The sequence below is a fragment of the Drosophila willistoni genome (genome assembly GCF_018902025.1).
Source record: "Drosophila willistoni isolate 14030-0811.24 chromosome 2L unlocalized genomic scaffold, UCI_dwil_1.1 Seg196, whole genome shotgun sequence".
NCBI lineage: Eukaryota > Metazoa > Arthropoda > Insecta > Diptera > Drosophilidae > Drosophila > Drosophila willistoni.
This window is the reverse complement of record NW_025814048.1, coordinates 7,552,463-7,580,145: the sequence shown is the minus strand read 5'-3', so window position 1 is coordinate 7,580,145 and position 27,683 is coordinate 7,552,463. Positions and strand designations below refer to the sequence as shown.

At 36.2% G+C, this 27,683-nt stretch overlaps 5 protein-coding genes across 6 annotated transcripts; 2 read left to right on the top strand and 3 right to left on the bottom strand.

Moving 5' to 3' along the window:
* Positions 1–451: 451 nt before the first annotated feature.
* LOC6640013 (hairy/enhancer-of-split related with YRPW motif protein) lies at positions 452–3,830 on the bottom strand. Its single transcript, XM_002063064.3, has 3 exons — positions 3,478–3,830; positions 3,189–3,403; positions 452–1,362 (listed from the first exon to the last, which is right to left on the bottom strand). Exons 1-3 carry the CDS (start codon positions 3,702–3,704, stop codon positions 557–559), a joined length of 1,248 nt encoding a protein of 415 aa, XP_002063100.1. The 5' UTR covers positions 3,705–3,830; the 3' UTR covers positions 452–556.
* Positions 3,831–6,707: 2,877 nt separating this feature from the next.
* Positions 6,708–7,886, bottom strand: LOC6640015. The gene is made up of 2 exons (XM_002063066.4): positions 7,614–7,886; positions 6,708–7,542 (listed from the first exon to the last, which is right to left on the bottom strand). Exons 1-2 carry the CDS (start codon positions 7,653–7,655, stop codon positions 6,922–6,924), a joined length of 663 nt encoding a protein of 220 aa, XP_002063102.1. The 5' UTR covers positions 7,656–7,886; the 3' UTR covers positions 6,708–6,921.
* Positions 7,887–10,579: 2,693 nt separating this feature from the next.
* On the top strand, positions 10,580–12,150 carry LOC6640496 (ornithine decarboxylase 1). The gene is made up of 6 exons (XM_002063067.4): positions 10,580–10,881; positions 10,945–11,102; positions 11,168–11,465; positions 11,522–11,773; positions 11,836–11,904; positions 11,967–12,150. The coding sequence occupies exons 1-6, from the start codon at positions 10,606–10,608 to the stop codon at positions 12,105–12,107; spliced, it is 1,194 nt and encodes a 397-aa protein (XP_002063103.1). The 5' UTR covers positions 10,580–10,605; the 3' UTR covers positions 12,108–12,150.
* A 2,360-nt stretch (positions 12,151–14,510) lies between these two features.
* LOC6640497 (leucine-rich repeat-containing protein 70) lies at positions 14,511–18,382 on the bottom strand. 2 transcript variants are annotated; one of them, XM_015178734.3, is made up of 8 exons: positions 17,736–18,382; positions 16,968–17,464; positions 16,682–16,904; positions 16,325–16,614; positions 16,081–16,261; positions 15,883–16,022; positions 15,645–15,823; positions 14,511–15,299 (listed from the first exon to the last, which is right to left on the bottom strand). In XM_015178734.3, the coding sequence occupies exons 2-8, from the start codon at positions 17,311–17,313 to the stop codon at positions 15,282–15,284; spliced, it is 1,377 nt and encodes a 458-aa protein (XP_015034220.1). In that variant the 5' UTR covers positions 17,314–17,464; positions 17,736–18,382; the 3' UTR covers positions 14,511–15,281. The 2 variants fall into 2 exon arrangements, with proteins under 2 accessions (XP_015034220.1, XP_002063104.1); XM_002063068.4 differs by lacking the exon at positions 14,511–15,299 and having other exon boundaries at positions 15,318–15,823.
* A 318-nt stretch (positions 18,383–18,700) lies between these two features.
* LOC6640498 (golgin subfamily A member 6-like protein 2) lies at positions 18,701–19,925 on the top strand. The gene is made up of 4 exons (XM_002063069.4): positions 18,701–18,996; positions 19,060–19,362; positions 19,425–19,647; positions 19,719–19,925. Exons 1-4 carry the CDS (start codon positions 18,701–18,703, stop codon positions 19,875–19,877), a joined length of 981 nt encoding a protein of 326 aa, XP_002063105.3. The 3' UTR covers positions 19,878–19,925.
* The last annotated feature ends 7,758 nt before the right edge of the window (positions 19,926–27,683 follow it).

Below are 27,683 nucleotides of genomic sequence, written 5' to 3'. Positions count from 1 at the left end.
TATCTGTTAAGTGAGACTTATTTAAGGAATATGATGATATGTATGATCTTCAGCGTAATCAAAGTTAAATTCTGATCGTTTTAAATTAATGAAAATAAAATTTTACGAAATTTCATGAATTTTAAGATTGATTAACTTTAAAATTTGCGCGATAAAGGTCTGGATGAATACTACATTTACACCTTTTCCCATTTTTATCCCTTTAGGATCCGCCGCTGCGTTCAATCTGTGATCTTAGAATAATTTTGTTAAAGTTATTCCAGGAATAAATACAATTTTTTTTTTAATCTATTTCCCAAAGATAAGTTGCTGTTGAGTGTTGACGAAATTCTACAGGTATTTCTCTTTGTATAAAAATATTATATTTTATTCACAATATATTCACAAAATGTTCGTACAACCTATTCACTTATTCATATGTATGTAGATGTAGTTCCTTTAGTATAAAAAAAACAAGGATTCGCAACTCAAGACTATCACACTTGGATTTGCTCTGACTAGATGTGGGTATACAATTTTTCACTTGATTTTCCTTGAAGTTTTCCGTTCAGTTCTCTCAGTAGGCCATTTCGGCGCCCCAGGGACGATAGGGTTTGGCTCCATTGGGCGTGGCATATTGAAGGGCGCTAGCATTGTTGTAATCCTGATTTCCATTCACTGGATATTGTGGAGCAGTGCTATAGCTAAGACTTTCGGCTGTTATGGAGGCGGGCTCATTGCGATGGCTATTGGTAAGCTCAATATAGGTGGGCACCTGTTGATCTGGATGTTCCTGTGTATAGTGTGATTGCTGCTGTTGTTGTTGTTGTTGTTGTTGCTGCTGTTGTTGTTGCTGTTGTTGTTGTTGTTGTTGTGGTGGCTGCTGTTGCTGCGGTTGCTGCTGCTGCTGGGTTTGTGGTGCTGGTTGAGGTGCCTGCTGATGTTGCTGGCTAGTTGCCTCCACCCGGCTCTCATGCATCTCACTAGGACCTGCTCCACTTGTCCGCGATACACTTGATCTGGTCACATGTTGTGGCGATGCTGAACTCAAAGTTGGATAACTATGCACATATGCTCCTGAGTTGCCAGCAGGTACATAACCCTGATAGGGCGTGGCAGCACAATTCGGCTGATAGCCAGCACTAGGATTAGCCGAGGACCAGCCACCACCTCCTGGACTGGCGCATGCCGATTTTGCCGACAATTCCCGTTGCTGGGCGAAATACTGCAAATGCGACATAAGACGCAGCCGCAGAGGATCCTGTATATCCATGCCCTCAATGGTCACCAGATAGCGAGCCACCTCGGCTGCGCATTCGCGGAAGCCAATCGTATGATAGTCCATGGCCACACGCTGAGGATCATAGTTGAGCGAGTCCAATGCTGCAATGAAGAGAATGGGAAAGAAAAAGTCAATAAGCTGTCTTCAACGGCAAACAATTAGAAATAGTTATTCCCACGCAAGGTTGCATCGCATAAAAAATCAACCCCTATCATCAAATGGGATGGAAATGGGATACAAATAGTGTGTGTGTTTGGTGCGGTGTGGTGTGGGGGGTGTAAAAAGCGGGTGCTATCACAGGGTGGTGTGGTGGTAATTTGCCTGTAACGTGGGATTGCAGCGCCGAACCCGGACCAAGCTAAGCCGTGCACTGGCAAGCAGCGTGGGAAGCACCGAGATTTGCTATTCACTCGGGTATTTCAATTTAAGTTTTGTTCCCATAGCTCAAGTAACAGGTTAGCATTGTTTACACTACTGATTCAGGATAATTTGCGGCATATTGTTAATATACAAGTACATTGTATGTGTTTGGGGTAAGTTGTCCTACTAAATATTTTGTTTTTTTTCGGGCTTGACGAAAATTATGTGATTTAGAGCTCAGTTGATGAGAAAAATTGAAATTAAGTTGGTCCTTTTTCATGAAACATCTACTATAATCATATATATCTTTTTAAATACTTTGAAAAGTGATCTTCGTTTAAAAACATAGACTTTAGAGCTATGTCTAATTTATAAAATATAAAATTTATCAGATTTAATGCGTTAATTAAAGAAGTTAAGGCTATTCCGAACTTAAAAGGAATATAATTGCCACAAGCAAAATAATAACATTTTACATATTAGTCCTGATATGTCTTCATTCCTGATGAGTTAAAGGTGTTCACAATTTATTTAGTAAAGTAAAACAGATACTGCTAAATTTTCCTTAAACATTTTTTAAAAGTAATCAAAAATTGACGTTTACCTAACTGGTTGAAAGAATTCTAATCAATGTGAAATGGTTGAGCATAGGAAAGGAACGTTTTAGTGTTGGGAAGTGAAATGCACAGAAATGGAAACCTTAACAGCTAATTTTCTAATTTTTTCACAATTAACTTCAACACTTTCTTTTGAAATTTGCTTGAATTGATATACTTGAGAGGAAATAGATTGAAAAAGGATAATTAATCAGTGCACAATTGTATCATATTACAAAGATCACAAAGTTTCAAAAAATTATACCCTTTTTCATAGCTTTGCAAGAATTTGACATAATTTGAGTATTTTTGAAAAGGTCGAAATTATTTTGAGAAAACTTGATGTTTCACATTTCTATCGTTTCGGAAAATGGTATTTTGCCATTTGTAAATCGATAAACTATTTTCAATAGAATCTTTTTGTTTATATCCTTTCTTTTCTATATTTGATGCCCGACCTAAAACGTTTCTTTTATAAACGTTCAACGGTCAAAAATCCCAGGAGTTTTTGAAATATCATACATAATGTAATAGACATTTATTAGTAAACCACAATTTGGAATCAAATATAACTGATTTTTATACGTCTTTTGTTTGCTAAGGGACTTTGGTCTATAACATTTTTAATCGACACAGAATTAAACTGATCTCTAGGTTAGGATTGAAGGCAGATTTCTGATTTATGTTCTTTAAATGAATTCCAAGTGCTTAAATCCCTAATGAAGAGATCCTGGAAATAGTCCTTAAAGGTCCACACCACAATAACCACTTATTCCCCCTTTTGAATTAGTTTAAAAAAAATTACCATTTTGGATGTAATTTTTTAACATTCAATAAGGGCTTGGCTAGCTCAATCTTTTTTGGAATAGGTAGTACATCTTTTTGAGATATCCCTAACTTCTCCCCTCTTTTAGTTGTAGTTGGATCACCAAAACTAATCATCATATAATTCCATGTCACTTTCAACTTACTTTTTGATTGAAGGCTCTTCAGATGCTCCACGGTTAATTGTAGGATTTCAGCCTTTTCCAATTTGGCAGATCCTTGTTTCTCATAGGCAGAAGGCACCAGACGCTTGAGTTCGGTCAGTGAGGAGTTAATGCGATCACGACGCTTCTTTTCGATAACTCCGCGGCGTTTCTTGCGGCTCATTAGTTGGCAACTTCCTGGTTCACTGGGCGAGATTCTGTGCACAAAAATTAAGAAAATTATGATTAAGTAAAGAATAATTCACTTTTTTGAAGTATTAAGTATACGCACTGTTCTTTGGAGGATTCCTCCGAGTAGAGTTCATCACAGTCACTCTCGGAGAGGGCACGCTTCAGGCTATTGTGACTATGATGGCTATGATGACTGTGATGACTATGACTCTGCGGCGGTGGCACCCAATGGCTTTGGGATGTAGACGGCGGCATGGCAGCTACGGAAGCAGCAGCACCATAGCCCCAATGATGCAGTGGCGCATTGACATGCATGTTGTGATCCATATTGAATATTTTGTACACTTGACACTGAACACACTTTTATCTGTGTATATGTTATGTTTCACTCTTTCGGAGCACAGAGTTTCTTGCACTGGAATCGGAGCTAGTTTTTGAGCACGTGACTTATCGTGTGCGCGAACGGCGTTCGACTGATTTCGAAGCACACGACTAACGGACGACCTGCCTGTCGCCGCCGCCGCCGCTGCCGTCGTTGCCGGCGTCCTTGCTCTTTGGAAAAATCTCAACCCCTTTTTTTTGGGAAACGCCGTCGGCAATGGCCCAATAAGATGCATCAGGAACCACCCCCTTGGCAACCAAACGGCCAGCGCGTGCCGCTCTATCACTGGTTGGGGGTAGCAAAACTCTAGCCCGGTGATCATTGCCCGTTGCCGGTGAGAGACGAGACCAACAAATGAACAAATGAATAAGGGCTGACTACCCAAAGGACATTAGAGTGAGCAGCATGGAAAGAGCATGGTGCGAAAGAGAGGGCGCACAGACAGAGAGACATACAGACAGACACCTCCCATAGTGACCACCTCTTCAATGATTGTTAACGCATCTTCCGTATCCGCTATTTTGCTGCTTCTGTCATCGATTGCGCGATTATATCGCCCAGCATCATGATGATGAGCCGTGGGCGGCCGCCGTCTTCGCAGCCGCCTGCTGTTCCCACTTGTCTCCGCATTTGTGGCTCACTCTTTCTCTCTTCTTCTTCTTGGAACATAATTTTTGAAACTGGAGCACGCGACCAACGGCCGCCAGTCGTGTGGCTCCGGCTCCAAACAAGTGCAACAGCCGCCCGTTGACCTTTATCTTCCTTCCAATTGTGCTTATGACCCACATTTCTAGGTCAGGTCTTTGACATTAAATGTTCAAGGTTAAGGGACCCAGAGGCGGGAGCAGGTGCCCTAAATATGTATATTGTTGACCTAGAATTTAAGATGCTATCGATTTGCCTGAAAATAAAGGGATATTTAACAATTTAAGATTATGGCCAAATTTTAAACTCCTATCTTTCATGTATTGTGCGGGTAACAAATTTTTGGCAAAAAATATACATATTATATATATGTACAATTATAAATTTTGAATTTAATTTGGTTTAATCTACATCAACACATTTAAAACTCACAATGGAGATGATTTAAAATTGACATTTTCGTTAATCCTTCTTTAATTTACTAATGTTTTACTTAACACTACAATAAATAATAATCCATATTAACGTTGAAAAATTTAAATTATTTTTCCATAAATAACTCTTTTTCTTTTGGCAGAGCCAAAAAAAATTGTTTCTTTATTATTTTACGGTTCATAAAAGGTTTTAAAATAATAACAATTATTTTTTAATCAAAACCAAAAATATAATTAATAAAAATTTAAATTATTGACTTATAAAAAGTGTTGCTAACTAAGCTCAATATAGTTTCACTAAAATTTGAATGAACGAATCTATTCATAATTTTTGCAGTCTTAATTGACTCCAATTGATCTTGGGCGTTTTATACACTGTCCTGACCGATACATTCTTAACAATGTTGTCCTCTGAAGGTTCCCAGCAGACCGCCACACTATTGTTAATAAGAACATATTCTTCCAATTCTCTATTGGAAATCGGTAGCTGATTTGTTAGAGCTTTTATCCGAATCAATAGAGGAATGCAACACCAAGACAAATTAATTATTATTTAATTATAATTGAATTTTTTTTAAATTATTTTTTAAAATTTCTACACTGATCCTACAAAAGATTTGAAGAACCTGTAAGAAAAGCCTAGTTCTTCTAGTTTTTAGAAAAACATTTTCTTTATATTTTTTAGCCGTTAGCTATTTTTTTTAAATTATTTTTTAAAATTTCTACACTGATCCTACAAAAGATTTGAAGAACCTGTAAGAAAAGCCTAGTTCTTCTAGTTTTTAGAAAAACATTTTCTTTATATTTTTTAGCCGTTAGCTATTATTGAGTTTTTTAAATTTCTAATTTCCCATTTTATTATGCACTATATTGGTATTACTATTAGACTGATATATTACTTTAAGAAATCGATTAAATCGTCAATCGTTATTTTCATTATTTCCTGACTATTCGAATCTGTAATTTTGATATTATTTAACCGATTTTTTCCCATTTTAACTAATGTTTTCGCTAAATTTCCCAGACTTTGATACCATTTAGAAATGTCGTAAAATGGGATTAAACTGAGATAAATCTGTTAAAAGTTGTCTAAAATATGGTCGGTATTAATCAATTTTGAAAAATTGAAATATGTACATATTTCATCTTAGTTTTTGTCGTTTTCTTGAGTTTCCGTTTCTTCTTAATTAACAATTTGAAATTTCAGTGAAATTTCAAGATAAAAATATTTTGCACTTTACATTTTGTATTTTTGATGGCATTGTCCGTCCGTTCGTTTTCGGGTTGTATCCATTTCATGTGCAAAATAAAAAAAATTATGAAAAGTGCTTTTAATTTGATTCGGCATGCTGTCGCTCAGGTTTCCAAAATACAACAAAATTACAAAAATAAAGTGCCAATTGGGAGTGGGTGAAGCAGACAAGGCAAACTATTGTGAAACCCACCCTAAACATTCCCAGTCAAGTTGGTTGTATGTAAGTATGAAGCGTGTGGTGTATGTTGTGTAGGTACACCACCATAAATCGAAATCCAAATCGTTTCGCCTTGGCGCGTGGGAAAGCCAAAGGACCTCGGATTCTCACGCATGCTGAGCCACGTGCGGGTCGTGCGACCGCTGGACAGGAGGATAGGCCAGGGAGGAGCAGCAAAAACGTTTGAAGTGCATTTAATGCATTGGAGCTAGAGCCACACGTTAATGTTGATGACATTTACAACTTTGTTCTACGTTGTGTGTGGTTTTGTGTACACTTTTTTAATGGATTTTCTGAAATTGTTACCAATTTTCATTATGAAAATTACCATCGACGAGCAAAACCACACCCACTATCCAAAAGAGAGACAGAGAGAGAGAAACACAAACAAAGAGGATGTAAATCAATATCGATATAATTATTATAATACTCAAAAAATGTTTGTTTTAGTTTCCTTTTTTGTTTCTCACAACGATCGTCAAACTAATATTTTTGGTTATAGAAGTTCTTAAGGCAAAACAGATTTCTTTGACAAGGCTTTGACATGAGGCGGGGCCATAGAGAGAGTCCAATAGGTCCTCGATGCCTCCAATCCCTCTCTAAGCCTCTGCCTAGAGGTCAATCCAGGTTTCCAGCGTACAGGAGCTAGACTGATGGCTGGACTTCTGGGAGTATGAGTGTCCGGCTTGACGCCAGCGACTATCGAAATCATCCCAATGTGAGCGTAAATCGAATCTTTCATCATCCAGCGAATTGCCATTGATATCCCATTTGACAATGGTGTAATCATCGTGTGGAGGTTCGGTAATCACCACATTGTGATAATTGCCATCGAATTGGGAGCCCAAACTGACACTGCAAGGATGCAGAGCCTTTGGATGGGATGACGGTGCTTGGATGGCAACCGGAAGGGTAGATACACTCTCCACTTCCGGTTCCTTTTCCTGTTCTTTCAGATCCAAACTGGAATTGGAGGGTGTGTGACGTAGATAACGTACATTATCCCGATAAGGCACCAGCTCAAATTCGATGCTGGTTTCTGGTTGAAATTGGACGGCTTGCGGTTCGTACAGGTAATGGTCATCTATATTGTTATTGTGGCTATTATATTGCTTATCGTTCAGTTGTGGCGCCTCCTCCACATATTCCACATAATCGCACTCATCCTCGCAGTCCTCCTCGTCCAAGCGCTGCACAAACAATTGCCTCGATGTGGATATTTTACGCAGCAACTGCAAGTCAAAAATCGATTCTGTTTTTTATTGATTGGCGGCAAAAACACAAAAAAAAATCCCTTACTCACCTTCAGACAGGACTTTTTGGTGCGCTTCAACAAATGCGACATATTTGAGTTTGGATTGAGTGCTTTAATTCACTTTTAATGTGATAAGGTGCAAGTGCGACATGGTCCTCATCCAGACCATAAACACACCCACTCACACACACACACGGAAGCAGATGCTGCGGTTACTTGCAGCTTGTTGGCCTAACAAAACAAAACTAAATCCTCATCGTCCTAATCGTCTGACAGCAGGTGGAGCAAGGACAAGTGTGCCTGCCGCATGACTCATAAGCATGGGCCAACAGAAGGAACTGCAAGTGCCAAAATACACACACGCACACCCACACATACACTCCGGGGTTTTTGGGGTCTCTGGCACAGCTGAGAGGCATTGCCTTTGTTGGCACAGGCGCAGTGTGGTTCCAATATATTGGAGGTTGCCATGGTGAGCGCAGATTTTGAAAGCTTAATTCGCCAATTCGAGTGGGGACTCGACTCAAGAGCGGCTAAAGGATAATGCCGATGCGGTAATAATGCGGCCTACACTCTCCCTCTCTCAATGGGTCGAGCCCATCGTTGGTGTATATACGATTATATATATACCACCTGCCTATATAGTACACATTACAGTTCATAGTGCCAAGTGCGAGTCATTCAGCTATATAGTATTCAAAGGCAGGGGGGAGTTATTTTTATTATGGCATTTCAGTAAGCGCCAATTTGGCGCTGTAACTATAGCCAAGTTATTATTAGTAAACTAGTCACATAGAATACAGGGTGTCACTCAAAAAAGTTAATATGTAGGTAGGTACTCTATTTCAAAAGGGCTTATTTTTATTCCCATTCAGCTTATGGTAATTCAATATCTATGTATTACTAGAAATCTTAAAATCTTAAAAAATTTTTCCTAAGAAACACAGATTTCCAAGAAGTACAGTTAATAAGGTAAGGTAAACGAACTCGCTTTTGATAGCTATAATTCTCAAGTAATTTTAGCGTTAGTTTGGAAGTCATAAAGAAAAGTCGAGGATTAGGTGTCTTCTCAAGCCGTTGACGGTTGATGAACTATTATCCGATAGATTTATTGACCACTAAAATGTGGTTACATTTACCAAAATGTAGAGTTGAGCAAAATTGTACAAATTTAATTTGAAAAATTCTGAAAATTGTTGAAAACTAATTTTACTAATCTTAACCGATTTTTTAAAATTTTAATGCATAATCGGTTTTAAATGATTTTTTTTGTTTAATTTTCAAACTGCGATCAAATTGATATATAACTCTTATCGGTTGGAAAATGAATTAAATACTGTCTGAGAAAAACATGTGAATCACGAATGAATGTTTTAAAAAATATCTAAAATATTTCAAATAACCCTAATAACCTATTCTTTAATTAGAATGTATCCAATTCGTATCTTACGAGCTAAAGAGAACGTTGGCGACTTAGTCGGTTTTTGAAATTCTTTCTATGAAAATGAATTATAAAATAATTTTTTTTTTTCGTATTGGTTCCTATTTAAGAACAACTCCCTATTCATTGAATTGGTGTTTTATTTTACGGAGCCTTTTTTTGTGGAGCCCCGTTTTCCTCCTCCTGAATCCAGGCCTGTTTTATTGTTCTCATTTAGACTTTCTCCTATGCGATTGCTCTAACACAATTGTTCAAATCAAACTGTCTGTCTAGGTCTTAACCTGACCTAAAAATGATAACCCAAATATTACGTTAAAAATCTATGCCACTTGAAATCTTTTGAATCATTAACTGTGGGAACTGGAGGGACTGTGGGACTGCTAGCTGATGGTTGCTGGAGACCAAGGGATAATTAATGAAGTTTACATTTAAATTTAAATTTGTTTTTGGAGACAATTACAGAATGATTTAAATGCAATTCTAGTGTTCAAAATTGTAAAACCTGTTTCTTGCGGTTGCAACAAATGGATTTCAAGTGCTTTCTCTCAGCGCTACAATTTTTTTGTTTTTAATGTTTTCGAAGCACTTTACAGCTTGTCGCCGATTAGTCACATCACTCAAAGTGTCCTCCGGTGGCCCTTGAATGATGACACTCACAGCAAATTGCAATTGGGATACGAATTGTAGCCGTGACGAGATGCACATTTTTGGCCATCGCTCAATAATTTTTTCCTTTCAATTTTGTAGTTTTTGACAGTTGTCATCTTTCCTTAAAAAAAAAGGAAAGGATCATCTCTCTTGGTCAAAGGGTACATGAGGATGAGTTGCCCAATTATAGATTGATTGATAACACTCTGCCAACTGGCAATAGGAATTGCAATTGTATTGGCAATATATCGATTTCAAGCAAAAAGTTGGATTTTAATTTTTAATTGCCTGAACAGAGAGACAGTGGAAGAGGAGGATGGAAGGGAAGGGAGAGTACAACCGAGTGATGTTTGGTGAGGGTTGCGGTCGATTGGCCAAGTGTAAGTGTGTCTATGTCAACCCTCGGGCCATTTTATTGCCTATTGTCATGGGCATGAGTCAAAGTGGGAAAGGGGAGGGAGAGGGATATGTGTGTGTGGAGAGTCCTGCCAAGTGTCAATTATGCACGTTTTGATGGTTGTTGAAAATTTACATTTTATTAGTTTTACATGCCCAAAACGCATATTGGAAGGCGTTGGGAATGGCATTAAAATTATTTACGATGCCAAATATTGTAGGTTGTAAATAATTATAATATTCCAAGCGAAAACTATTATATCACGCACGGTCAAAAATGTGTAACGGTCATCGACGCCGCTTGACCTTTTGGGTTGCCAATTAGAGGCTCATTGTTTGCGACCTATATTCCTCCTCCTCGACCTCCCTCACCTCCCCTCAGCTCATCACATACACGTGTATACATTAAAGTCTGTTGCGATTTTCGAGCATTCAACTTTTTTGCCTTTTCACTGATAACAATTAAGTACGAGAATTGACCAGAGACTATTGACAAAGAGTCTAAGTAGACGCTTAATCAGTCTAGTTTCAGTTATTCAATCGAACGAACGAACGATGTGTGACAGCCGGCAGCAACAGAAGATCAACTATTACGAGCAACGACTCAATATACGTCAGGTGATTGAGGATGCCAATTTACAGGAACTGGATGAGGCTCTCAATATCTGTGATCTGTCTAGTGTGGAGAGAAAGTTCCATCTGTGGCAGCGACTTTTGCCACGTGTTCATCCCTTTTATGCTGTGAAATGTAATGATGATCCCATGATTGTGCAAGTTCTGGCCAAATTGGGTGCTGGCTTTGATTGTGCCTCGAAAAATGAATTAAAATTGGTGAGTTCTACAAAAGGACTCTCTCTGGAAACCATAAACTAACAATTGTAGTTCGTATTGTAGGTTCTTGGCAGTGCAGTGACTCCGGAACGCATTATATTTGCCAATCCATGTCGTCCAGTTAGTCATTTGGCCTATGCCGAGAAGCATGGAGTGACCAATGGAACCGTCGATAATGAATTTGAAATCTATAAACTCTACAAGCATTATCCCAGCTCCAAGTAAGCACTCGATTCATTATCTGTCTAGGTTTTGGGGGGTTATCAAGTCTATGAAATCTTTACAGCCTGATTGTGCGCTACAAGAGCGAGGCGAAGGAAGCTCAATGTCCGCTTGGTGACAAATTTGGATGTGATGCCGATGGCGATGCCACAGCTCTGATGCTGCTGGCCAAGGCCCTTGAACTTAATGTCACTGGGACCAGCGTCCACGTGGGCTCGGGATGCAGTGAATTGGGTGCCTATAATCGTGCCATAAGGAAGGCCAAACATTTATTTCAATTTGGTGAACTATTGGACTTTGATATGAATCTATTGGATATTGGTGGCGGTTTTCCAGGCAGTGATGATGAGAAATTTGAAAAGGTAAACCAGAAAAAACTTCGCGAATAGCTTTTAGTTGTAACTCCCACAATTCTCAGATAGCTGAAGATGTCAATAAGTCATTGGATCGTTATTTTCCGGATGAAAATGTAGAGATTATAGCCGAACCAGGTAGATTCTTTGTGGCCAGTGCTCTTACCTTGATCTGCAAAATCCATGCTAAACGTGAGGTGCGTAATCCATCAACTGGTAAACTAGACACTGTGATGTATTACCTAAATGATGGCATCTATGGCTCCTTTAATTGCATTCTCTATGATCATCAAGTGATCATAGCAGAACATTATTTGGTAGGTTAAACATGTGACATTGATTTGTAATCGTATTAATTTAAGTCTTTGTTTTACTCTAGAATTCCACAGAGGATCTGCCGCAGTTTAAATCCCTTTTATTTGGACCCACCTGTGATGCCCTGGACATGGTAAGTGAAATAAATACCTAAAGAGTCGACTTGGTGGATAATTATCTATTTCGTTTCCTTAGATTACTGATAATCTACAATTGCCCAATTTGAACAGAGGCGACTTGATTGGTTTTCCCAATATGGGAGCCTACACTGTGCCAGTTGCTAGTCCTTTCAATGGTTTCGAAGTGCCAAAAAGAATGTATTTTCAGGCAATATGACTAAAAATATGTCATCAATTAAATCAAATCACCAACAATCAAAGACATTTTTGTTGTATTATTTTTCAAAAGATAAGTCTAATATATATTAACAGCAGCTTAAAATTGGAAAATAGTTGAAATACTAAAGAGAGTTCTACAGAATGACTTAAGCTAATGTTGTTTATGAAGCTTTTCTAAAAAATATTTTCTTTTCTAAATTTTTGGAATTGAATTTAAAACAGTGCCGGATTAATCCAGCGGGCGGATTGTATCATCAAATAATAACAAATTTTAGCTTTCGATTAGAATGAAAGTCGTATTTTTTGTCCCGCTTATGAAGATAGCTTGATAATTAGTATAATTTACGTCCCAATTCAAAAGTGAATTTGAAAGCATTAAAATGAGATACTACTTTTCAAAATCGGCTTAGTTACAGATTCGCAAACTTAGGAGTCTTAACAAATTTTTACAATATTCCAGCTAAAGTTTTTATGCTACATACATGAACATTGTATCATCTTTCCAGTTATCATACATAATTTTACATTTTCCGAAATGGAATTTAAGAATTTTCACAAAATACTTGTGATGGGTTCTGATTAACCTGCTACACTTTTTTAATGTGAAGACTAAGAAAATTGTATCGCTATTTCGAAAAGTGACTAGTTGGAAGAAAAGAAATCCAAAAATGTCAATAATCACTTGAGAGACCAAATCTTTTGTATGCCCCCTGCAGTTTTTCCCTGGATCCATTAAGGGATACTTCTAGTAGCTTGACGTCTATCATATGGTCACAAGAAAAACTCTTCGCGAAATTTCTGGAAAAGATCTCCAATTCATGATGAAGATTAATTTTTTATAATAAAACTTACTGGCTTACTTTCGTAGATATGCTTTAAAATATAGAATTGATTAGTTTCAATATAAACGCAAACTTTTATTACTAAAACTTCGCAAAGATCCAAAAATAAAAGCCTGAAACTAGCACTTAATCTTGTGATGTTTCATTTTTGATATTATTCTGGGAAATTATTATGAACAGTTCTAGTATTAAGTAGTTGAAACAACTAAAAAGAGTAAGTACTAGTAGAAGGTAGGTTTAGTTCTGTTTTTCTCAATTCCTAAGGATACTCATCTTCAATTTATCCCTATAAACTCTTTTTGAAATTGCAAAAGAAGAATAAATCGAGAATAAATGAGAAATTTTTAAAAGAAATCCAAATATAGTATGTATTACAAGGATGAAACAGTTGATAAACTAACACAACATCGTATATCCTTTTAATGTATAAATCAACCCAAATTTTAAATTTAACAATAAGCTATAAACTGTACGGAAGACTGAATCGCTATAACTGTTAGGAGTATTATATTCAAAGACCTTCGACAAAATATACTTACTTTTAGATTCATGTCAGTTGTAATCAGATACGAGATTATTAGACGATTAATGATAGTATTAAACGGGATGGATCCTAATTGTTCAAGTTTGTCTCAGTAAAAACTCTTCGTATATCCTGATAAAAGATTATTAGATGATTATAGACTATCAGATAAGATAATGCTACTTATCTCAGATTGTCTCAGTAAGTTTTTTTCTTTAAGAACACTTCCAATATGTATTTCGTACCCTTCCAACCTCATTTTAGTCCATTTCGGCAAATGTCTTCAAAAAACTAAAATATAGAAAAAAATAAGATATAACATGCAGAGAGCTGTATTAGTAACCAATATGATTCTTTATTATTTCGAAGGTTTTCCGGATTGAGAAAACTTACTTAATGTTTAAAGATTTAATCATACAATTGTATTTGCAATATTTTGAAAAGAACAGCAGATGCCACATTAATAAAAACACTGACCGGATTTAATTGTTTAGCATATTCTTTTCAAAATATTACGATTCACAATGGAATGGGGCAGGAAATTTATCGAATTTAATGTATTTTTTTTTTCTTTTGTTTTGTTTGGTATACACGCCAGAAGCAAAAACTGACCGGAAGCTTCTGGCGGAACTTACCAAAAAAAACAAAAAAAAAAAAAGAATTAAATTATGAAGAAAACAAGAATCATAAAAATATCGAATATAACAAAATATTAAATTCACCTGTTGCTTCCCCAAACCATTGTTTGTTTTATAAATACTTAAAGCGAAATAGATGTATAGTATATATATATATATAACTTAGATCAAATATACAGAATTCAATAGGTACATAGATATAAAAAGAAAACAATTTCAAAAATTGTATCAATATCAAACGTGTGTTTTTTTTTTTTGGTTTTTTCAATACATTCTATAAAATTTGCGCTTCTTTTTCTTTAACTTCTTGTTCACAATCTCTTGATATGTTACCGATTTGTTTCAACAATATAATATATTGTATATATATATATATATATATGTATATATAATTGATATGTTTTTGGTGTGTTTTTTTTTTTTTGTTTTTGTGTTTGCCCCATTGCTTTGTCTGCTTGCAAATAAAGAGTACAAACTACTTATTCCATAATCAGTTCTTGGTGATTGATGCAAAACGTTTTCTCATTCTCTTACATTCGATTTCATTTAGATATAAGCAGAATGAAGAAAAATATACTCGACAACGACAAAAATAGTTAACAAAATATTATGGTGGTTCTTTGTTTTGTTGTTCTTTGGATTGTTTTTTGGTTTTTCTTGAGTAAGCTAACAAAAAACTTGAATGTAATAATGATTGTATCTCACAACAGCGACGACAAGACGACGACGACTACACCTACACATATAATAAATAGAATTAACATTAGAACTACAATAATAATTGTAATATATATATATGTGTGTGCTTAACGATTAACAATTCACGTTATCAAATTTCAAAGATATGTTTACGATTTGTTTTCTTTTTTTTTGTTTTTAGAAGTATGTAAAGCTTAAGCCTAAGCTTTAAATTTGAAACGGTTCGGATCGGATCGAATCGTATCGGGCTACTGTGCGTTGTGCAGAAGGATGAAATTTTTCAAAGTTTGCTTTTTTTTTGAATCGGTTTTTTTTTGCTTTGGTTTCACTTGCTTTTGTATTGGTTTTTTTTATTTTGTTTTTTTGGGCACTTGCGGGTGATATTGCTCTGTTCTGTTCTGGTTGTGGCTGGGTTGTTGTTCTTGGTGGCTGCTTGGTGTCGAGTCTAACAATTGGCAGAGTTGCATAATTCACGGATTCACTATAATCTATAAATAAAAATTGCAATACAACAACAGATTTCCATTGTTTTGGGGTGTTTTTTTTTTTGTGGGGAATGGTACAAAAGTTTGTTAGGAATCTGATTTGGAAACTCGAAACTCGGCTCGACTGTCTAACTAACTTGACTATCACGACTATTTCAGTTTATCAAATTATTACTTTTTCTTTTTTGAAGGAATTGAGTGTAGAGAAGGAACAGGATGGGAATTCATTGGAGGGTAGGAGGCTTATTAGGCGCTACATAAAAACGCCACGCTACACATGGCAATTTGGGCCAAAATGTTCACTTGCAGTATCCGCATCAGACCGCCGCTCGTGGGTGAGGGACTCACATTGAGGCCGGCGCAGTGCATTCTATCGATGGGCATGGCCTGCACAAAGTATTCGCGATTATCCAGCGACATGTGGCACAATGGCTTCTTCTTCTGGGACATTTCGTCGTCCTTGTTCTTCAGATCTTCTAGTAACTTGGGAAACCAGGTCAAGTCACATGAGCAATTCAATGGATTATCTATAAAGAAGGTAAATTAGAATATAAATCAATATACACAGAGTCTAAGTTCTACTTGCCATTGATATCAATAATGCGTAGGGTATCAATGACCGGCTCCATTATGTCCTGGGGAATGCGTTGCAGTTTATTATTCTGCAGATTGAGAGTTTCCAAAGAATTGAGATTCTCAAATAGAACGCTAGGGAGCACTTTGATGCTGCAAAAGAAATCAATAATAAAGGCATAAAGTAGTTAAATCAATTAATTTCTTTTACTCATTCTTCTGCAAATTGAGGAAGGTCAGCGAATCTCCGTAACCGGTGAAGGCATCATCGGCCAGCACATTGATATTATTATTACGTAAATCCAGATGACGTAGACGATGCAGTGGACGCAGTGCCTCACTTGGTATGGTATGTATATTATTATCACCCAGACGCAAATACTGAAGATTCTCTGTGAATGATTGCAAAGAATATTAAATATTTCCAGAAAATTTTGTCAACTAGTTCTGCATACCCTCCAATCCCTTAAAGGCATCCTTATCGATCACACTGATCTTATTGCCTTCCAATTCCAAAGAGTTTAATTGTGCCAAGTGAGAGAAAACATTGGCCGGCACACTGGTTATCATATTATGGGCCAATATCAATGAATCCAAATTCTCCAGACCCTCAAAATCACCCTCACTAATGGTGCGTATCTTGTTCTCCTGTATCTCCAGCTTCTTAAGGGTATCCAGTATAGAGAGAGCCTTTTGTGGGACACTAGTCAGATCATTGCCACCAAGATTCAAACGCTTTAGTTTTCTGGAAATGATTGAAAGATATATGTATAGAAGAATCAGATGGTTTTAGGTATTACTTAGTTACTCACTTCTCTAGACCACGAAACGCTTCCTCATCGACTTGTGTGATCTTGTTCTCATATAATGTTAAAATCTCCAAAGTATCCAAACCCTCGAATGCATTATTATGGATCACTGAGATTTTATTGTGATTCAGATTCAAAATAAGCAAATGATACAAATGCTTCAAAGCCGGCGAGGGAACCGTTTTCATTTGATTCAACGACACATCCAACTGGGTAAGGCCCTTACCTGAAATTAGTAACTACAATTAGTGATTGAATTAATTATAGCCTATCTACGGTTTTTACCCACCCAATGAACTGAGTGCATTCTCCTCGATGGCCGCCAAACTGCTATTATGTATGGTCAGATGACGTATATCCAAGGCCAAGAAAACGAATCCCTGCAGCTTTGGCAGATTATTGTGACGCAACTTCAAATAGAATATAATGGGACTTTTACCCTTGAGTGTGCCCATCGATTTGGTAATGTGAACCAAATCCGTTGTCTCGCACAATATGTCCAAGCCGTTCTTTTTCACCGTACAAATGCACGGCGATATATCATTCTGCTCCGGGCACACCTGTTGAGGTGTGCTCTGTGCCAGGGCCTGGCCCAGACACAGTATTAACACTGGCAGGAACAGGAACTGATACATGATGAACACTACTACTGGTGGCTAGCACACACAGAAATGATGTGAACTCTCTGGATGTGGTCGATGTCGATGCTGATGCTGGTTGTCTTTTTTTTTGTTTATTTGTGAATTTGGTTGATGTGGTTATTTTGCAATTGATATTACTGAGTCCCTGTGAATAGAAACAGAGAGAGACGGAGAGAGATGGCATACATAAGTATGTACATATGTATATATATAAATATCTGTATGGAATGCTGGGAATCAAGCTTGCTATAGAATGGAAATGGCAGCGACGTCAATGCAAATTAGGCGCACAATGAGATTTCTGGATTAAAAATAAATTGCTCCAATTGAGCTTTACTTGTACATACGTCCGTACGTACGTACAGTAGAACAAATCGTTGATGACTCTGATTTACGATTAAAAAGCATTTTCTCACCTAAGATGTTTGTCCGTCCGAATTTGATCAGTGCCAAACATGAAACATGCTTCCAAAGTGCAACATAAAAAGTCCACAGGAATAATATTATCCCGATATCCCAACAATTTAGCGCTCCTTGCTACGACAACAACAACATCACATGTGTGTGAGTGTGTGTGTATGTATCCCTAGTGCCACCCCAAAAAAAAAAATAAATTTTGTGGATTCCCTGTGTGTGGTTGAAGGAGGGGCGTGCGCGTAATTGTGCAAACTCGGTCAGTGAGTGTGTATAACGATGTAACGGGAAAATCGATACCGTTACAATGAGGCTGTTGAATGGTGGTGACCGCTTCGCCCTCAACTAACGGTATTTGTTGCTTCTGAATAATTAATAACAACGGATGAGAAAGTCGATATCCTTTCGTAGCACCATCTCATATCATCTAATCATTTCTCAACCTTATCAATCACTGTACAATATTCCAACAATGGGGCTCATTCAGTTTCACTTCTATTTCTATTACGATGCCCCGCCGTTCCACACTCAGAGTGACACATACGTATATATAGTAGTTATATGGGTATAAGTGACAGTGGAGAATCAAATAAAAAAAAATATAAACGAATAGCGACACAATGGACAAGCACGTTTGTTTGGCAAAACCGACGACTACGGACTGAGCGTTTTTGTCGTTAGGGGTTGAATTTCTAACTGGCAGTTTCAATTTAAAATTTGAAATCTCGTTATTCTTTACCACGGTCACACTTATCAACATTTTTCCGTCTCACAGTGTGACCAGAAAACGAAAAAAAATATGAAGTGTGGCGCCCACAAAATCAAAAATCGATAGATCAGAAGCTTAGGCGAATGTTAAGCTGTTATCGAAATCGGCTGTTATGTTAGCTCATATTGAGCTGCTGTTAAGAATTTTCAAAAAACAAAAAACCGTTGTCCTAACAACCAGTTGAATGTTTTGTGAAAAATGAATACAATGGAATTCTTAAATCGCACTAATCATAGAAATCTTAAATCGCAAATCTCTGTCAAGGTAGCGCAGCGTATGCAGGCATATGCCCAGGACCTGGAAAACCGACGCTGGGCACTCGCTTGCCAATTACATGCTGAGGCAATCCAATATGATGAAGAGGTGGCCCAAATTCTTTTGGCCCAGGCCGAAAAGGCTGAAGAGCAACGCTATGAATGGATTGAAATGGAGCTTCTTAAACGAGCAGAGGTGGAGGCAGAGCTGGTGAAGATTAAGCAACAACAAAGGGAATTGTAAGAAATACATGGGTCTTGCTTTAGTCATTTAACTTTTTTGGTTTTTTGTATTAATTTCAGAGAAAGTTCCGAATCACATCGTCACATGCAATCTAAACAAATTCTTTTGGAGACCAAGCAAGGTCAGCTCCAGCAAATAGCTGATCGTCAAAAGTTGCGTCAACGCGAAGCTTGTGTGAAGCAATTGTGGCATCGCGTCTGGCAAAAATTGGATGAGACCAAGGAACAACAGTTGCAGTACGAAGAGAAGTTGCGCCGACGTGTCGAGACTCAACGCCAGGCCGAGAATTGTGCCATCCATGAGGAAAAGAAGTTGCAGCTTTCCCAGGAAATCCTAAATGAGCAGCGAGCCTATGCCGAGGCGTCAGTATACACTTTAAGTAATCATTTAACATGGGATTTATATAGTTATATTCATTTTATAGCATGGAATTGGCAGCTCAAGCTGATGGCATTAAAAAACAGCAGGAGTTGCTCAAAGTTCAGGGCAAGCGAATGCAACAACTTGCTGATCTGCAAGATCAAATAAACAGGAATCTCAAAATTGCCAGCAATATGGCAAAGGCCAACTACCAAGAAGATATGGGCTATAATATACGTGAAGATAGTCAAATCTTTGACGAACTAATGGACAAGCATTGTGCCAGGGTGAGAGAGAGAGAGAGAGTGAGAGGGCGAAAACGAATTGTATATATAACCCAACACTTTTCATCTTTTAGGCCCGCAATCGTGAGTGGCACCAAAGCTATATGTGCCACACGGCTTTGGAACGTGCCGGCCAGCGGAAGCAGCAACTGCAGCATGAACATGCCTATCTGGGAACGGGCTGTGTGATAAGCCAGCAATTGAAGCAACCATATGGCAAAGAAGTGCGATGAGTTGATTTTACTATATGCAATATTGATCAACTTTGATAACTGCCCATACGGCACACACCTCATATATTTCAATATTATGCTAAATAAAGAGATATTACCATACACCAGACGATAAGGAAAAGCGAATCACGCACGTTTCGTATAAAACTCATGTTAATTGCAACACGCACCCCATCCAGAAACCCATCCAAGTCCATTACTCCAGTCCTGCCTGAAGTGACGACTTTATGCCAGCTTTATCGCAGCTGACTAATTTGGCCAAGTGTGTTTGTTTGGCCCGAGGGTAATATGTAAATTCTGAATGATCTGAAAGGTGTAGCCAGTGACAGTTTTTCTGACACCGCACCGACTCATGGACAACACACAGCTGGCGATGACGATGATGCTCCATTCTTTTGTGTTTTGTTCTTTAGTGATGGCCATGACATCCGTTTGGCTCGTTTTCTTTCGCTTGTTTTGCACAATCAAACTTGTTGAGGCTAATTGAAGCTGATCGGTCCCGGTGCAGCTCCTCCTACTGGACCCTGTTAATATAAACTATGTAACTGCCGTGTTTATTCAATTAAAGTGCATGGAGATTACTGAGAAAGCAAATTGCCAGCAGTAAAGCAATTTTCTTTAAAGGCTCATTCTGGCCAAAATGCCTAAACAAATGAAGAAAATTATGCTTTCTACGAGAAACTATTTAATAGGCAATTTTCAGTATGGGATTAGGCTCATCAAATAAATCTGCTTGTTTTCGCATAATTAAATCTATAGCTACACTGAACGAAATATTTGAGAAAACCTCTGGAGAGGAGAACTTCCTACAATTTTGAGTTGAGTTTATGGTTTCACATAAAGTGTGTTTCATATTTAAATAACACCTGAAGTCGCTTAAATATATTATAAAATCGGTTGCGAATAGAAGGATTTAATAGTTAAAACAAAACTAAGCATTTAAAATAATATTTTTGCTATTTTAATATTTATTATTTACTGGACTAGGAAAAACTTGAGCGGTGTCATTTTCATATTTGTGGAAACCTTCCAAAACAATTGACTAAACGAAATAGAAGTCGAGTTCGACTTTGATCTTTCTAATTCCAATATTATCAGATCTCATAATACATACTTTCTTTGTGGTATTTAACTCTCATTACTAAATTTTCTGCAAACCAAATGAAATTTTATATCTTTGTTAAAAACTTTCAATCGTTCTAGCTCAAATCTGCCCAAAAATCTATAATTTCGACTTCTTTGCACCATTTTGAAAGGACAACTACAGATATATAAATTTTCCAAAATAACATATTTTTATTGGCATTGTTGAAAATAGATTTGGTAATAAACCTGTTCGATTTTATTTTTTAATTTTTTCAAAATACAAAGAAATATGAAAATCAAATACATATTTTAAAGCTTGGCCAGAAAGACCAGAAAATTTTATAAAATCTTATAAAGAGATTATAAAGTGGCGGGGTGAGTTACATGTATGCTCATATATGTATTATGTTCAGATTTGTTAACTTTGGAAACCACTTAAATCTGAAAAAGCAATAGTTTGGAGCATTTTTGAAAACTACAAGAGTGAATACCTTTTTTTATAAATAAATAAATAAATATTCAAAGTCGGACAAGATCTATAGTTTTTAAAAACTTACATTTCTTTTACATCGTAAATTCGTAATTTAAAACAAGCGAAAAACTTTCATTTTAAAGTTTCCCTACACCAAAAATTATGTGTTTTTTATAACGATATAACTAAGTATAACTTTAAATCGAGTAATTTTAAGAGATATTTTACTATATACTCGAAATAAATGAATAATTCAAATCTGGTGTTGGGAACACCCAAGATTCCCAGGTGATATTTATCGCTTCTAATTGCAATGGTCATAACTTATCTTCAAAACAAAACCAGTTGAGAATTTTATTTACTTATAAAGCTTCACTTTTTTGTGAGGAACTCAATCAAAACCTCGTCGGTTATATGAACAATTACTTATAATTTAATATAATTGGTAATGTTTTTTATTTATTAATAATACAAACTCAATTTTTTTATAAAGAAAAGGTAATAAATGATGTTTGCAGATCCCTTTGGATATCTCCTACAACACGGATATGTTAACCGATAATGATTGATTTCAAACTGATCACTTAAGCCAAGTATTTGCAAGGGTATTAGAACTTGTATTGAAGTTTGTCCAGCCTTTTAATTTTCCAATTCTTTCACTTTACGATGCACTCGTCCATGCGTTTTAAGCAAGTATTTCTTATCCAAGATGATTTATCGACTTTCGATTTTGTGTCATGTCATGTAATGAACATGAAGATAAGGCCAATGCATGCTAAATGTTCTCGGATAGCCTTTCCTGTCGTGACATTTCCCCCTGCCCTTGTTCCCTCGTTGCGAAGAGGTGTCGAAAGAGGCGTCATATCCAGCTGCTTGCAGCAGTGTCCCGAAGGGGTGGCTAGGATTTCCCATTTCTATTCAGTTATTTATGTGACACTTGGAATCGTGACAACATTTGCTAAAACGTGACTACAAAAGAAAACGCATTCAAATGGAAAATCGTAGATGTATAAATTGTAGAAAACAATGCTTACTTACTCGTATCGGCATTATTCCACACATCAGAGGAACAAAAAGTGAGATCAGCTCCAGGGGAATGGGTTGTAACTTTTTATTTTCTAATGTGCGCATAAATTTCACAGCTGACCACGCCCATCCGAGGTGTTTATCTGTTCAAGCTTGGCCAAGATTTATAGATTATGGAGAGCCATAAATAATTCAGATTTCATTCTATCTACAAATTGACTGAAGCTCATTAATAAACGTTTAATGCCAACGTAAATTGGCCCAGCCCACTAATTGCCGCCGCCCCGTACAAAAACAAGGACTTAAGGACAAGAAAACAAAAATTTATTATTAATTGCACATGTAGGCGCAAGAACAAAGTCAACTGCATTTCGATCTAGAGCCCTCAGGGCCCACCTATTGCGAGATGTCGGGCTTAACAAGCCACGTTTTGCGGTCAGTACTCTATGATTGAAAACGAAACCCACGTTCTTAACAAACGCCTCCGCTATTTTACACTCTTGCCACCAAAGGGACGCTTACCTCGCATTAAAAGTTGGTAACACACAGAAGGAGCCTAAGAGTTGAGAGTTTTGACGGTGGAACTCACAGATCAAGACAATGTTTAAGCATTTTTTAGACGATCACTATCTACTTTGAGTAGATTAACAATACTATTCTTGTTTATTGTTTTATAGACGTCAAAATTATGTATCAATTATAAATCAACATTTTTGTATATAAAATAATCTAGTATTAATATTCTTTAATATTTTGGTGTGCTGATAAATAGAAGATTATATGAGTATAGTTGAAGAAAGTTTTACATTATTAGTAAATAGTTTATAACTAAATAGTTACAAACTTCAATTGCATATGAAACCTATATAATTGTGTATCCCATGTCCAGATCGAGTCCTTACACTTTGTATACTTTCTTTGTCAGCGAAAACTATTTTGATTTCAATCAACTTTTAATGAGCAACATTTTGTTGTTTTAGTAGGTTCTTTTCGACAAACTTTTAACTTATCTATAACCTTCTAAAATACATAGATAAAATTCTTTTTGATATGGATATGAATAAACTAATTACTATCATTATTACTATGTATTATTATTACATACATGTATTCGTTTTCAACAGGTTTGATGTCATGTATTGATAGCATACATATGTTCAGTAACTAGAAAATTAACAATTTATCCCAATTATTTGTACCTAATGTTTAAATATAGATAAATTAAGATATATTTGCAACAAAATAGAGATAAATATAATAGAGTACCTACAATAAAATAGAACAGAATGGATAATGGATAGGTGGGGTTGATTTTTATGAGAAAAAAATTAAAAAGTATAAGGTCTACTTTTCATCCTAAGGGTAAAACTAAAAAACATAATGCTTTTATGAGGATTTTCATGGTTTTAAAAAGTGCCATAAATATATGCAGATATAATTATATCCATTATAATGAAAATTGAAAGAAAATATGTATGTCTAAGGCTGATTTAGACCTTGTAAAACTTATTAGGATCTGTTCTTTACTTGATGTATGGGTTTTCTGTACTACTGGCATGGAATAGTCCATATCTCGGCGGTTATGGAAAGGCTGACCAATCGACTCTTAGAAAATGTAATGAATAAATATATGTAAGAACCTTCTCTACTGTATAATCATGTCAAATCATAATACTAACCAGACCAACTAGCCCGGGCCAGTTCTCAGAATTGGAAGAGGTCTCCGTTTAACTATTAAATCACCTAGATTCTAAAAGATTTTCGTTAAAATAGAATTACTACATATCTTATTGTGAATAACAACTTAAAATATTTGAAAAGTCGATTTACAAGAAGAAATATGTTCTAACACGCATGATTTTTCGAAGTTATCATTGTAACTTTTGAATAGTCAAATTTCACAGTACCTACTTATTAATTACCTATCTAGGGACAAAGTGATCATATTAATGATCGTACACCAAGCGAATTGGCAAGGGTATAGAGACAACAACAAAAGTTGGTTTGATTCACTGTTTTTTCATCTCTTTTCTTTTAACCGCATCGTGTTTGGAAAATTTAACGCCTGTTGGCTGTTGGTGTTGCCTGGACAGTTTAACAATGAAATGTGGCCTCTGCCTGGCGGGCCCAGAACATGGCGAGGAGTCCAAAAGGCCATGCGGATGCAGTGCAGCAAGAGTGAGAATTTATGATCTCAAACTATGAATACCCCGTAGTGGCAGTTGAAGCCAATGTAAGTATTTGAGATTTCTATCAACTGATATGTTTGACATGCTTCTTGATACTCCTTCCAAAACCTCCCATTCCATCTGCGTCCAGTCCAGGGCATAAATGCAATTTTACATGCTTTACCTTTTTTGCCTTTTTTTTAGATTTTTCTGTTTGAGCAATTTTTATGGTGCGAAATTAATTTTGTGTGGTTGAATGTTTGCTAGGAATGTTTATGGATCAACCCCAAAAACGAAACGATTGGGCAACGATCGGCATAAACTAGAAACTATTGACAGACATAAAGTGAAGAAGATTCCGGATCCAGTTTTCATCGAAACGAACGAATGAAAAATCACAATTATAACCAGATGCGGGCTATTGAAAATGGGGACTCGTATTGAGAATTGAGGGAAATGCAATTATGGCGATAAAAATGAAATAAAAAATTGTGTTAATTGTTGAAAACTCTTGGGTTACCCCCCATACTCTCACATCAGCCATATTCTGTTGACGTTTTACAGCCGCATCAATCTCCCATGTCTCCCATGTGATGTCAGTTGAAGAGTTGGAGTCCAAGTTGGAGATGGAGTTGGAGTTGAGTGCTGATAGCTGAGTTAACATATAAATCGTGTACATCAAATGGCACAACAGCAATTACAACACACTCTTTCCAAGTGAGCAGCACTTGGTGGTTGAGTGACTGATGCTCCTTCTTCATCTATGTACATCTCCATCTCCATTCTCTACCCATTCCACATCTTCTGCTCCCCGAAGACTTCTTGTGTGCTTATAAATTCGTTTAATATGCAAATAATATGGAAATTGCTAAGAGCTGCATTGACTAATTAAAAATCATGAGGTAAGCGCATTTGTCCACATGCCAGTTTTGCACTCTCGACTCCATCGACTGTCAGCCTCAGGTTGTGGACACATTTGTCTAATATACATACATATTTTTAGCTTTCCATTAATCTTGGCGTGTCTAAACACAACACTTGGCCAAGACGTCAAGGACACTTCCTTATGCAATTTGTTTGAAATTCAAATTTAATTTGTCATATTACGATATGTTTATAATTGATCTGCAATTCCAAGTGCCTATTGCAGGTAGCATGTAAGCCAACATTGCCATTGGCTAAATGCATGCACAGAAACATGTTAAGAAAATTATTCGTTTTGTTCAGATTCGACTTAAGAATTGCATATATTTGTGGTATCGGAAAACTAGATCTAATGGCTAAAAATAAGCGACAGTTTCGGCGAAGTCGGCTGATCTATTCCCTACAAAAAGTGAAGGCGACTGTTCTTTTCAAAATAAAATAGTTCAATGGCCTGTAGCAATTTAAAACCCAAAATACAAGTGTTCGGTGCTTTAATACAAATTAGAAGATCAAGATCAATAAAATCTAAAAGTTAGAAAATAGATCAAAATTGTCCCAAAGTTGTTTACGAATTTAAACACATTTTGTATTCTGTATATTGGACAATTTCTAACCGATTTCAAAAAGTTATGTTAAAAATAGCAATTAATAATAATAATATGATGAAAATAATAATTCATAAATATACTGAATTAAGTTGAAAACAAAGTATTATAAATTTTAAATTACTCCAAGAAATGAAGATATTAGATCTTTAGTGTTTGTCTAGATTTCGACCTTTTTTAAAGTTAATCAATAATTAGATCTTTGGGAAATTAATTTATATACATACATATATATTGGAAAACTTTGCTGTCCTTTCAAATTTTTGGTCTTGCTAAAAAAAAAACACATGACAATTGAATAAAAAGCATTAAGAAGATATTTGGCATAATTCCAAAGTTAAAAGATTTTTAAAATTTTTTAGAATTTTGCAAACTTAATTTTTGTCAATTTGCTTATATCGGATTGACCCTTAGTATTTTGTAAATGGCTAATCCAGCACTGATTATGATATCATATGATCTAGTAAATATAATATAATTGAAATAACGGAATCTGTTTCATATAACAAACTTGCTGTAAAATCTTCTTGTATGTAACTGTGACTACAGCAAAACAACATTTCCAAAGTAATTTGTTTTCACATGGTATAAGTAAAGATATTAAATTGGCCCGCAAAATAGCTTTATCTTAATGTGATCAAAAAAGATTTAGTGCAGCATTTCGAAGGGTGTGGCAACTGTGCCATAACCAACCACCAAAAAGGAGTTTGGGCTTTTCTAGGCGACACTCGATTGGCCGAAACACCTGAAAGGTGTCAAGTTACCAAGCAAAGTTGCTGCGCATTCATACTTGCCACCAATCACCATGCCACCAAATATGAGTTATTAATGAATAAATATTCATTTTATATTAAGGAAATCTCAAAATTAAAACTTGTGTGTTTGGAAGTTATTAATCCAGAAGATAGCATAATTTTCATCTCACAATTATGTGATGGTTGTGCCTTATCCATTATTATATGATTATTTTTATATATTAAAATTTGGTTTGGAGTTTTTGTTTATAAAGTAAACAATTGTAGTTGCATAATTATAAAAACGTATAAGAAAACTGCAAACAAACAAAAAGAGCTTAACATTATTTTCTGTGTGTTTTTATGTAAATCAATCTGGTCGTACTATTTTTTTGCCCACAGGTGTGATTCGATTTAGCATCAACAATCTAGTTGATTGAGTCTGTGATGCATATATTAATGAACTTCAAAAATGGTAAATTATAAAATTAAAAATGAAAGCCTTTTGATACATTGCCATGTAGATTAAGTAGGTTAATATTACTCTTATGGGAATGTTTGTCTTTGTAATTTAAGCTTGGCTTGAAAATCAGATAAGTCCCTGTTCGAAAACCGCTTTTTATAAGGAGGAACGAACCTAAATTGACTTTAGACAAGTTATATAATCTATCACTCCAATTAGCAAGCTAATAAAAGTTGTATTATGAAACTTTTTGCTGATAATAAATTTATAATATATGTATATACACAGGACCGGATTTAGTTAGAGAGTGCTTTTGCGCCGAGTACTT